Consider the following 12,617-nt stretch of genomic DNA (forward strand, 5'->3'; position numbering starts at 1 on the left):
AAAATTTAAAAGAACTATAATCAAGTAGATAGAAATACAAATTAACCCGTCAGCTATTTAAAAGACGTGGGGCTCAAGTTCATGAATGGCAATTGAGTTACCTGAATTAGCGGAGTCCTGAAACAGTCCCTCTGCATTTAATTCCCCTTTTCTGTGTCCTTTTTACTTTTCCCACTCTATCTTCTTCAATGCGATTGAATAAAAAGAAATGATTATGCAGAAAATGTGCGTGGTTGAGAGTGCATAAAGTGATTATGTGATTATGTTATTTGATCACAATTATTCATTTAAAAATTATATATTTTTTACAATCATTCATTTAAAAATTATAACTTTTCTCTCTCTTATCTCATAATCAATTAATAATTGTGATCAAATAACATGACTACATGACCAGTTTTTTAGATAAGAGATCCGCTCTCGCCGTGGTTGACATTACTGTCTTTCTTGCATTAATACGAGTATTCAAGGTGGCACAAAAATATGAAATCCAGGACTAAGCAATCATGTTTAAACTTAGAAGGCGTTTGATATGCGGATTATGTTTGCTTACCTTGTAAAGTAACATTGGTGAAAGGGAAATGTCATATTTGGTAACAAAAAAAGAGCTTGAGTACCAAGTTATCTCGTTTTTTACTTTTATCTGTTAAGCCATGTACAACAAGCAACATATGATGTCCATTGATAATATGGGATACATTATTATCTGGTGATGTGAAAAAAGTGTCAGTGTAAAGTGGATTAAAATAACCTTGTTTGTTATACTAATTTTGAATGAAAAAGTAAAGGTGGGGTTATTTTTGTAAAATAACCCCACATTCCTACTACTATTTCACAGTCAACCAAACATCAACTCAGTAAACTAACTCAAATATTTCTGGAACAAATTTTGGTTAACCAAACACATTTTTATAACTTATCCGGAAAAAAACATTTCCAACCACATTACAGCAAAAATGTTTCCCCGGTTATTTTTTTTTTTCTCTTGTACCGAACGTCCCCTTAAAACATGCTGGAAGAAGTTTCATACTTTTTTTAAAAAAATAAAGATTAATGGGTCATTCAAATATTTTCAAATTATAAACTATAATATGCACACAGACCAAAGTTAAAGAATAAAACTTGCAATATACTCTTAGAATATAAAATAATCAATTATCCTTCATCAGAAAATTATTATTGACCATCCAGCTTGCACAAAAGTTTACTTCTTTATACTAATATTGCTGTTAATTATTTTATATTATCATTCCACAAAAGTAACTTTTTCTAATAATATAACAAAATACATAATTAAATAGTCATATAACAAATTTTACATTGATAAGAAATTTAAATTAAACTATTTATAAATTTAACCAAGTTAATTTGAATTGTATTCGGGTAATTAGGCACTTTCTTCTAACACGAATTTATCAAAAAAGAAACCTAGTTGATAGATCAAGCCAATCCCACTCGGCCTTTATTTTAATTTTCCTTTTTCCTGATCTAGATTTGTTGGTTCGTTTCTCCCTTTAATTGAAATAAAGTTTCCTTAAAATAGTAATTTTTTGGGCAATCTTGAGGTTGGGTCTTAAACACGGTAAAAAAATTAATATAATATTATTTTAATAAAAAATTATAAAATTATATTTATTTTGAATTAATTGGTGAATTTAATGTACTCAGTTTCGCTCGAAAAAAGTGAGGCCCCTCTCGCCTGAAAAAAGACGAGACTCATTCACCAAAGTCGCCTGGAAAAAGACGAGACCAAACACCCCAGTAATTAAGATGGCCAGGGACGAATTTGGTAACACAAATTCAGAGACTGTGCTATTGCAAATTCTTGCAGTTTATTGAAAATCGGAAAGCGAAATCAGAGTTCCAAATAAAATAAAGAATTCTTGGGTGTTTGGGGAAGAGAAAACTAAAGCGGTAAAAGGAATACCAAAATGATCCTATATTTTGAATGAAAAGGTAAAAGTAAAGTTATTTTGGTAAAATAACCTCATATTCTCACTAATATTTCATAACTAACCAAACACCAGTAAAATTAACTTCATTTTCTCAGGAAAATTTGAGTCTACCAAACAGTTTTTTTAGTAACATTCCAGTAAAATATATTTCTCCCTATATTTTAATAATAATTATTTCTCAGATAAAAAAAAAATTCTCCTATACCAAATGCCTCCCTAAGGGGCTGTTTGATATAAGGTATTATTTTGGTTGTTATTGGGAAACTCTTATTCTCACATTTGCTACAAGTAAAAGTAAAAAATTTCATGGGAAAATTTTATTCCCTGTATTTTATTTTACACTATCGAATCCTAAATGAAAATACCATCTTTGACATGATATTTTTTTTCCACGCCCCGAGAAAGCATTCACACATATCTCAGTCGAAAATACCTTCGTAAGCCCTAAAAACTGATGACTTGTGCGAAAAAATTCCGTTTATGTGAAATACATCGTTGCCGGAAACCATATTTCAACACAAAGTTGACTTTATTCGTTCGCTCGATTTGCTGTGTTTGTTTGCTCACTTTTTTTGTCTGGTTCACATAATCAGCTACCAGTCCTCGACGGTGCTGTTCCACACAAAGTTGGCTTTGTTCGTTCACTCGATTTGTTGTGTTTGTTTGCTCACTTGTTTTGTCCGGTTCACATAATCAGTTACTATCTCTCGACGGTGCTGCATCACACGGTGTGTGAAACTTGCCCAGGGTCGTACAAGTACAAGTTCGACTTAACATCACACCCCCAAAGTGCTGTCTGAACTGTGAGTTCTCTCGCTGAGCATCCTCTCCATGCTGTGGCTGGTAGGTCTTACTAATAAAAATAAGAGTGAATACCCTTTTTAGTCCCTGGAAATACTTGTGAAGCACAATTTACTCCCTCGGTTTAAAAAAGTCACACTTCAGTGTTTCATTTTTTAAAAAAAGGGACACGTTTATCCTTCTGTTAAGTGGAAAGTGACGGCCCTGTTGACGGACGCCACCTGGAACGTTAAGTGGCTGAGTCACTAACGTCCTGCCCACGTGGAGAGAAAACGACGTAGTATTGATAGTTGCCTTGTGTCTAGTTGGATGTTTGGACATGTGACCGTTGCATGAAAGGGTGAGTGACCCAATATAGTCCTTGTCAAATTTAAAACCCTAAATCAGCCTAAGAATAAAAAAAACCCCAAAACACATTTTGTTTAAGATTGAATAGAGTGTCAAGTAGAAGGTGTTTACTGGCTATTTTCTGGTGCGTAGAAGAAGATGACTATGTTATCTGGCTTGGGGGATCAAGTTTTCTGGTGCATTTGGGAGTAGAACAACCTGACGGAATTTTGGACGAAGGTGCAAGATGTTGTTCAGCAAGATCTGAGTATGAAGGTGCAGGAAAGAAAACTGTGATGATTGCAATGGTTGTAACAATGAAATGCATTGTACGAAATGTAGTTTTTCTTGAATGAAATTGAATGACTTGTTGACCACTGTGATGAATAATGTTAAGAAGATGCACTTTTGGATACCTAATGATATAAACTAGAACCCAATTTAGTCCCTGGATATTGGACCCTAATGATATAAACTAGAACCCAATTCAGTCCCTGGATTTTTTATTGAGGGCCAATTAGGTCCTTGAAAAAATATATCGGGGCACTTTTTGGTCCCTGACAGTTAAAATTTGGACATGACCTGTTTAGACTAAATTGGACACAAGCTGCAATTCAAAAGCTGTTCATCACAAAAACATAATGCAACAATTCAAAAATCAGCAAGCTGCAGCAATTCAAAAGCTGCAATTCATACAAGCTGCAATCCAAAAATTGGACATGAACACATTGCATTCAAATTTGTCCAAACAGCAATGACCAAACAGTACCCAGAATTGGACCTGCATTGTAGCCAGAATAAAAAAGATACACAAATTAACAAATCAGCATACAGATACAACTTGCAGCAATGGGAAACAACTGATATAAAAAAGGAAGTTGTAGTCAGTTACAATTGCATACCCTTCCATCATAATTAAAGGCTTGTCAAAAAACAGAACCTATGATGGGCACCAAAACCATTCTAAAACATCCATTTCATTACATTTCATTGAAGAAAAAAAACATTTCGATCACTACATTTAATTGTTACAACAATTGCAATCAAAAAATAAATCATCAAAAACCCTACACAAGTAGCAACTAAGACCCTAACTGCCCTACCAACATGCCTAATTTCCTTGTCCATCCTATCTAACTCCTCCACCATCTTCAGGTATAGCTCATTCAACTTTCTTTTCTGCACCTTGATATTCAATTCTTGCTCACTAATCTTCACACCATGGTCATTCAACTTAGCTTGCAATTGGTCACTGATTATCATGTCCACATGCTTCAGCTTGAAATCCATTTCAGCAACATCCAACTCCACCTTGTTGATTCTTCCATCTTCAAGCTCCAAGCTTTCATTACATACATCATCTACCCATCTAAAAAAATTACAAAAAGGCTTCTTATCCTGCCAAAATTTCAGTCCACCGTAAGCAAATATTCCAAGTTATCAAAACTCAATTTACAAATGTATACCTCGAAATTAGGGCACCCAAAGAATGCCCTATTTGGGTTTCTCTCTGTTTTGGAGGTATAGACGATTGTTTGCCTCCCACATTTGCACCTTCGACCGCCAGGTAGTCCCTTTGTTCTACAACCAAAAGACGTACTCCCACTTGATCCCCCTAAGCCAGATGGCATACTCATCTTCTTCTACGCACCAGAAAATAGCCAGTAAACACCTTCTACTTGACACTCTATTCAATCTTCATCGTGGGGAGCTTTTGGGGTTTTTTTTTGTTCATGGCTTAGGCTAATTTAGGGTTCCTAATTTGACAGGGACGAATTTGGGTCACTGACCCTTTCATGCAAGGGTCACCTGTCCAAACATTGGGATAGACACAAGACATCTACCTAAACGACGTCGCTTTCTATCCACGTGGCCAGGACGTTAGTGACTCAGCCACTTAACGTTCCACCTGGCCTCCGTCAACAGGGTCGTCACAATCCATGTAACAGAAGGACAAACGTGTCCCTTTTTTTCAAAAATTAGACACTAAAATGTGACTTTTTTAAACCGAGGGACTAAATTGTGTTTCGCAAATATTTCCAGGGACGGAAAATGGTATTTACTCTAAAAATAAATAAAACATTCAAAATTACAAGAATCAATAAAAAACAAAAAAAATGCAAGGATATTAATAAAAAATGTAAAATCTAATATAATTTTCTCAATCAATAAAATTCATGATAAAATTTCATTTGGAATATTTTGCAATTGATCTTGTAAACCTGGGGATTTTTTTTCTACGTGATGAGAGTTTTCTAACCATATATCATATGCATATTTTCGTTGAGTATTCCAAAAAAAATTTGAATATGAATTTATGGGTTTTATTACATGAAAGTTTAGAAAATTTATCAAATTATTTTCAATTGACACATTGAAACCTTAAATTGCTTTGGGGCTTTTGAAAAACAAATTTTTAGTGATTTATTGACACAAAAGTTGTTTGAAAATGTTTCCTATGGCGAAGAAATTTCGTTCGTGAATGTATTGTTATGAAACATATGGTCCATATTATGAAAGTTTTAATCTTTCTTTAAATCGATCTTATTTTATTGATATAAAATGAAATTTGGTTTTAGGGTTTTTGTTCCCCTATTGTTTTTTTTCATTGTTTTATGTTATTTTTAATACAAAATAACACATTTTTGCGTCAAAAAAAAATTGTGACCAATAACTTGAAAAATCATTTTTTTAAACTTCTAAAAGCTCTGAAAAATCTATTATTTTTTGAAATGAATTAGATTAAAATATTGTTGGGTTGTTGTTTCTAAATTATTTTGTGATGAAAATAGTTCAAAAATATACTATTTCTTTAGCTTTAACAAAGCTCTCGTGGCGAAACCCAATTTAAATCAGGTCGACCCGCCAAAGGAAGAAAATGACACTGCAATAGAAAAATCTCCAGAAATTCTAGGGATTAGGGTGTGATTGTTAGAGAGGCATGCTATTTATATTTCTCACTAAAAAGCCTCACAAAATTCACGCCAATAGAAAATCCATTAAAATCGTCAAATTTATGAATATTATAAGATTATTTTTCCTTTATTTAAAATATTGATTGAATACCAACGGATTTGGACGAACTTTAAATAATCTTTTAAACTTCTAATCGAATATCACGTGACTTTTTTGTAATCTTTTAAAATCTTAATTGAATATCAATGGATTTTTTACTCTAAAAATAATTCATTAAAATTCTTTGAAATCCCAATTCAATAGACCCCCTTTAGCCTCTTTTATGTTTTTGGACAAGTTTGATGAGTGAGTCTCACCTTTTTTTTTTGGCAAGATTAAATATAATAACAGAAAAATATTTCTACAGTTACTACAGATAAGTTATTTGCATCTACTCTCAAAACGACGTTATTTTGTGATTAAAATATTAAAAAATTATAATTTTAAAGACTATTATAATCCTGAAAAATATCATAACGTCCTAAAACGACGTCGTATTGAAGTTACTGCATATAACTTATATACCATAACTTCAAAAAAAATGAACTGATATAATAAATATGTAAATGGATTCAAAATAATTATATTTTCGTAATTTTTTATTGAAATAATAATATATTAATTTCCCCCCTAAACCCATTAACTCTAAGTCGAGCTCCACGTGTACCATCGGCACATGTTTCAATTTTCAAGACCAACAACGCAATTCACAAGAATGACAAAAGGAGGAGAGAGAGAGAGTGTGCGTGACAAATTTAAATAAACGGAAGCTCCGTGTATCAATATCACTAAATTTTTAGCGCTCGAATTCAGTGGGCCATGAAGCATTTGAAAATTGAATCCGACAAAGAACTAAATCAAATTCAAGAAAAGCATCCATATTTTAATACTAAAAACAATTAACCTAATGAACTTAACTTCCATACCCTTGTCTTCATTACCCCTTCTTCCCTGTCCCTCTACTTCACTCTATAATCTCTTCCACCAAGATTCAAACTTTGCACAAAAGTTTCAAACTTTAGAGTGATGGGTTGTGTTTCTTCCAACTTGCTCAACCATGAAGATGAATTTGCTCAACTGGGTAGCTCAGCACTTGGCCACCACATTGTTTCTCTCACCTCCACCACTTATGGCCTTCTCACCCTTGATCCACCTCACTCTCACTCCTCCAACACCACACCTTCCACCACACCTTCTCGCTTCACCCTTGGCTCCATCTTCCCCGAACACAAGTCCCTCTGGTCCGAACCCAGACCCCTCCGGTCCGAACCGGAGGTCATAAACTCTTGGGAGCTCATGGCTGGGCTTGACACAGAGAGCTTCCGTTTCTCTCCCCTGCCTCCACCCAAACCCTTCTCCATCATCAAAGACTCAACCATCACCGACAAAGAGAACTCAAACCCAAACATAAACCGGTTCAGTCTTCCAAATGTGTCAAGAGTTTTTAAAAAAACCGGTTCGATGAAGCCATGGATGGACCGGTTCGAGAGGATTTGTCCACCGAACGGTGAGAACAGAGTGGTGATCTACACGACGACGTTGAGGGGAGTGAGGAGGACATTCGAGGCGTGCAATGCGGTGAGGGCAGCTTTTGAAGCCTTTGGGGTGCTAATCTGCGAACGTGATGTGTCGATGGACAGTGGGTTCAGAGAGGAACTGAAGGTATTGTTGAAGGGGAAGGAGAGAGAGGCAATGGTGCCTCCAAAAGTGTTTGTCAAGGGCTATTACATTGGTGGGGCTGAAGAGATGTTGAAGGTTGCGGAAGAGGGTCTTTTGGGGGATTTGCTTGAAGGTTTGCCAAGGAAAAAAGTTGGTGCTGTTTGTGAGGGTTGTGGGGATATGAGGTTCTTGCCTTGCTTTCACTGCAATGGGAGCTGCAAGATGGTGGTGGGTCATAAACAAGGAAGGACGGTTGTGATTAAGTGTACTGATTGTAATGAAAATGGGTTAGTTCTATGCCCTGTTTGTAGCTGATAAGTTACAGTAATCTGTTCATATATGCTTTCCTTCTTTATCTCACTTGTAATAGTCATGGTGATGTGCCTCCATTCACCATTTTAAAACGAATCTAGAAACAGATCTTCCTCCTCGGACTGATTATTAATAATATTATTACGTGTTTGAATTAGTTTCTTTTGAAGTTTAATTTTTTTTTTTTTTCAAATTCAAATCTGAACGAGAGCACTTTTTAATAAGGGTTTTAGCAGTGTTGTGCTGTTTCCAACACACACACAAAAATGGAGAGGAATGATGAAAGAGAAAGAAAAACATGTGAACCCACCTCTTTAATATGTGTAAGAAAGTGATGTTGTATCATGTTACATGATAAACATAAAATCCTTTTAATAAATGGCATTGTGAGATTGATGCAAGTGCTGATTTTTCTCAAAGATTTATTCGAAAGAGTTGCACTGAGTCTTAGTACAAATTGTACTTAAAATTGAAATTTTACCTAAAATCGAAAAGGATAAAAAATTGTAAAACATAAAATCTTATCGTAAAAAAAATCATAAAAAATTGTAAAATTATAAAAGCGTTTGGAATTTTGATACAATTGTTTTAATTGAAAAAAATTGTGAAATTTAAAATTTAAATCAGAATTTTAACTACAATGAGTACAACTGTTGCACCAAAAATTTATTCCAGATTTAGATCCTTTCACAGTCAATTGGTGATCCATATGCTTGAGTTACTACTTACCACTTAGTTTTCAGTTGAGACTGTCTGTTTTATTCAAATATTTGCCTAATGTGACCTTTTGATTTAGTTCAAATGTAGTATTTGTTTTTTTATCACTTTTTTGGGGGAAGCCCAACCAACCTCTCCACATATTTAGCCCAGTATAACCATTGGCTTGGCTTTAACACCAGTGTTAACTCAAACCTTAAGACAATTATTGGGGGAGGCCACCCTCAATTGATTAATAAATAATAACCCCAAATCACAATAAAATGAGACCATAACTTAAGTCGTCTAAAGTATTAAATTTATGAGTTCTTCCAATTATATAATTTTTATTTAGTCCATTTTAATTAATATACTTCATCACTCACTCAAGTTCAATATGTGATTCATGAGTTATTAACTCACAAGATATTAAACTAATTTTTTAGGGGAAGGTTCACAGAGTAGCTTGGCGCACTACTGCAAGGACCTGGTTATCATTTGACGAATGCTCGAAAATACATCAGTTAAACTATTTTCATATGTATATATTATCTGTAATTTACTGCCAAATTATTATTGATAACGATGATAACATTTATATACAAGCAAAATATTTAGAACGAGAAAGAGAAATAAGCATTTCATAATCCCATGTGGCCTTCTAGTGTACGATTACGACATGTAAATGTTAGATGCACATTGTAGCGGGCCCAAATCATAGCAGGCCCAAACGAGTTATCAAGAAACCAGCACACCTCAAGGATTACATTTAATTGCTTTATTAGTTAGAAGTCTTTAATTTTAGTATTTAATTAAGGGATAGGATATTGTGACACCCAAGTTATGTTACACCCATGTGACACCCAGTCAATCTCACCGTTAGATCGCTTATGTTGATCCAACGGTTATATTTATTTCCATCTTTGTATGGTCATGATTTCCCAAATTTAAAGTGAAAGCATTAAATATGGGAAATCATAACCATACAAAGGTAGAAATAAATATAAAATATTAAATTTGGGAAATCATGACCATACAAAGATAGAAATAAATATAACCGTTGGATCAACATAAGTGATCTAACGGTGAGATTGACTGGGTGTCACATGGGTGTAACATAACTTGGGTGTCACAATATCCTATCCCTTTAATTAATCACATGCAGTTATCAGTTTGTTAGTTTGTTAGACAAGATTACTCTTATTTTATCTTTATCTTCAAGTTGTTATTAGCTGGCAAAACTATAAGCCATTAGGTTGTTATTTTATTTTGCTATAAAAACCCATGAAAAGATCAATAAAGGACATCTGATGTTTTGATCGCAAAACCCTACCTTCTCTTTCTCTTTATCTCTCAACTCTTCTCTATCTCTTCTAAATCTACCCTTCATTGGTGCTTTCATCTGATCTCCCTCCCATATGGCGGATAACACACGTATGCGCGACATGAATCAGCGTCTAGACACAATGGAACAACAGTTCGCAGCAGCAGAATCTGTGCGTACACAACAACACTTGACGCTACAGGACTCACAAAACAAGTTACAGGAAGCTCAAACACAACAGAATCAACAATTGGCATTACTCAGGCAAGACATCCACAGGATCCTGGAGAACCAAGCAAACGGACCAGGCGTGCTAGGGGCAGGCCCCTTCAGAAACCAAAACAATCCCGGCCTTAACCGCACACAACCAACGAAAATAACATTTCCCAGATTTGCCGAAGGTGATCCAACTGATTGGATTTTTTGTGCTAACAGATATTTCGAATTTTATCAGATACCCGAAGCGGAACGTGTACTGCTGGCTTCGTTCAACCTGGATAAACCAGCCAACTCATGGTTCCAAGGCCTGTTCAACGATGGATTAATCCCTAATTGGGCCGCATTCGTCATAGCCGTACAGAGACGTTTTGGCCCCTCAGAGTTTGAAGACCCGGCAGTGTGTCTTGCAAACCTCAAACAAAACGCCACCGTTAGCGACTTCCAAGCCAGTTTTGAAGTCACGGCAAGCAAAGTACCTGGCCTTTCCCCTACACTGAAAAGAGCACTCTTTGTTGCCGGTCTTAAACCACACATAAGGAGGCAGGTCCTGATCCAACAACCACAGGATGTTCACTCGGCCTTTTCACTAGCAAAAATTTACGAGGATAACCACACAGATGCATCGACAGGGCTCAAAACCCAACGCCAATGGACCCCACGTTCCCCTTTCGCCCAGAACACTACAGCCCACCAACCACCTTCTAGCAAAACTACATTAACCACACCTACACTTCCTATTAAGCGCCTTTCACCCGAAGAGATACAACGCAAACGTGAACAAGGCCTATGTTACAGTTGTGATGAGAAATATGTGTTTGGTCACCGATGCAAAGGAAAAGCTACATTACTATATTTCGAGGGCACAGAAGACGACTACACTCCTCCGCCACAAGAAGAACCACCTGATTCTTCTATTCCAGATAATAATTCTAATTCCTTTTCTGAGATCAGTTTAAATGCTCTTTTTGGTCACTACTCCCCACGTTCATTTCGTTTAACAGGAACAATATTTGGGAAATCAGTTCAAGTCTTAATAGATGGGGGAAGCACTCAGAATTTCATCACCCATAAAATGGCTACCTATTTAGGCCTGACATTGCAAGCCTTGGATACATTTAATGTCCAGGTAGGAAACGGTGAGGGACTCCAATGTAAGGCAATCTGCAAAGCTGTCCCACTAATTATGCAATCCCACACATTCACTCTAGACCTATACTCCTTGGAATTAAAAGGTGCAGATATTGTTCTTGGCATTCAATGGCTGAGTACACTGGGACCCATTCTCACCGACTATAGCCAATTATCAATGAACTTTGACCACAATGGCAACAATATTCAACTTCAAGGCCACCGTCCTGACAATCCCATACTCATATCATCGGCCAAATTGAATAAACTCCTAGTCACCGATTCGTACACTTCTTGCCTCATGTGTTTCAACCACACACCATCACCCATTCCTAGCAACCCAACCGCACCAGATACACTACCCCACCATCCCATAACCGCCATTCACAAATTACTCAACATTTACAAGGATGTGTTTACCATTCCCCATACCCTACCACCCAACCGCCCATACAACCACCATATTAACTTACTACCAAACACTAAACCTGTCCAAGTTCGACCCTACCGTTACCCCCATTTCCAAAAAAGCGAAATTGAAAAATTATGCCAAGAAATGTTATCGGCAGGAATCATTCGTCCCAGCCAATCTCCATTCAGTTCACTGGTACTGTTAGTGAAAAAGAAAGATGGCACGTGGCGATTTTGTGTAGATTACAGAGCCTTAAATGCGATCACGGTCAGAGACCAATTTCCTATACCAACCGTAGACGAACTGCTGGATGAACTACACGGTGCAACTGTTTTCTCAAAACTTGACCTCCGATCTGGTTACCACCAAATTCGCATGCATCCGGAGGATATTTATAAAACAGCATTCCGAACACACCACGGCCACTTTGAATTCATGGTGTTACCATTTGGGCTGTCAAATGTCCCCTCCACATTCCAGGCAACAATGAATGAGGTATTTGCTTCAATCCTTAGACGTTTCGTGGTTATATTCTTTGACGACATCTTAGTGTTTAGCCCAACATTACAAACACACGTCACACACCTATGCCAAGTTCTAGACATTTTGAGGAAGCATCAATTATATGCAAAATTGTCTAAATGTTCATTTGCCACAACCTCTATCCATTTCTTGGGACACATTGTATTTGGGAAATGAGTTCAACCTGACCCAGCCAAAGTCATAGCAGTTTCTGAATGGCCTACACCAACGACGATTACTCAAGTCCGCGCATTCCTAGGGCTTTCCGGTTACTACAGGAAATTTATAAAAGGGTATGCCAAAATTG

General features: G+C 36.2%; 3 protein-coding genes across 3 annotated transcripts; 2 read left to right on the forward strand and 1 right to left on the reverse strand.

The window, feature by feature from the left end:
• Positions 1-3,669: 3,669 nt before the first annotated feature.
• LOC133303596 (uncharacterized protein At4g04775-like) lies at positions 3,670-4,720 on the reverse strand. The gene is made up of 4 exons (XM_061503519.1): positions 4,550-4,720; positions 4,150-4,481; positions 3,780-3,864; positions 3,670-3,690 (listed from the first exon to the last, which is right to left on the reverse strand). The coding sequence occupies exons 1-4, from the start codon at positions 4,718-4,720 to the stop codon at positions 3,670-3,672; spliced, it is 609 nt and encodes a 202-aa protein (XP_061359503.1).
• A 2,344-nt stretch (positions 4,721-7,064) lies between these two features.
• On the forward strand, positions 7,065-8,012 carry LOC133303618 (uncharacterized protein At5g39865). The gene has a single exon (XM_061503547.1). It carries the CDS (start codon positions 7,065-7,067, stop codon positions 8,010-8,012), a length of 948 nt encoding a protein of 315 aa, XP_061359531.1.
• Positions 8,013-10,123: 2,111 nt separating this feature from the next.
• On the forward strand, positions 10,124-12,487 carry LOC133303598 (uncharacterized). The gene has a single exon (XM_061503520.1). It carries the CDS (start codon positions 10,124-10,126, stop codon positions 12,485-12,487), a length of 2,364 nt encoding a protein of 787 aa, XP_061359504.1.
• The last annotated feature ends 130 nt before the right edge of the window (positions 12,488-12,617 follow it).

This window comes from Gastrolobium bilobum, unplaced genomic scaffold (genome assembly GCF_033153095.1).
Source record: "Gastrolobium bilobum isolate Gb01-03AN ecotype WA unplaced genomic scaffold, APGP_CSIRO_Gbil_v1 utg7684, whole genome shotgun sequence".
NCBI classification, from domain to species: domain Eukaryota; kingdom Viridiplantae; phylum Streptophyta; class Magnoliopsida; order Fabales; family Fabaceae; genus Gastrolobium; species Gastrolobium bilobum.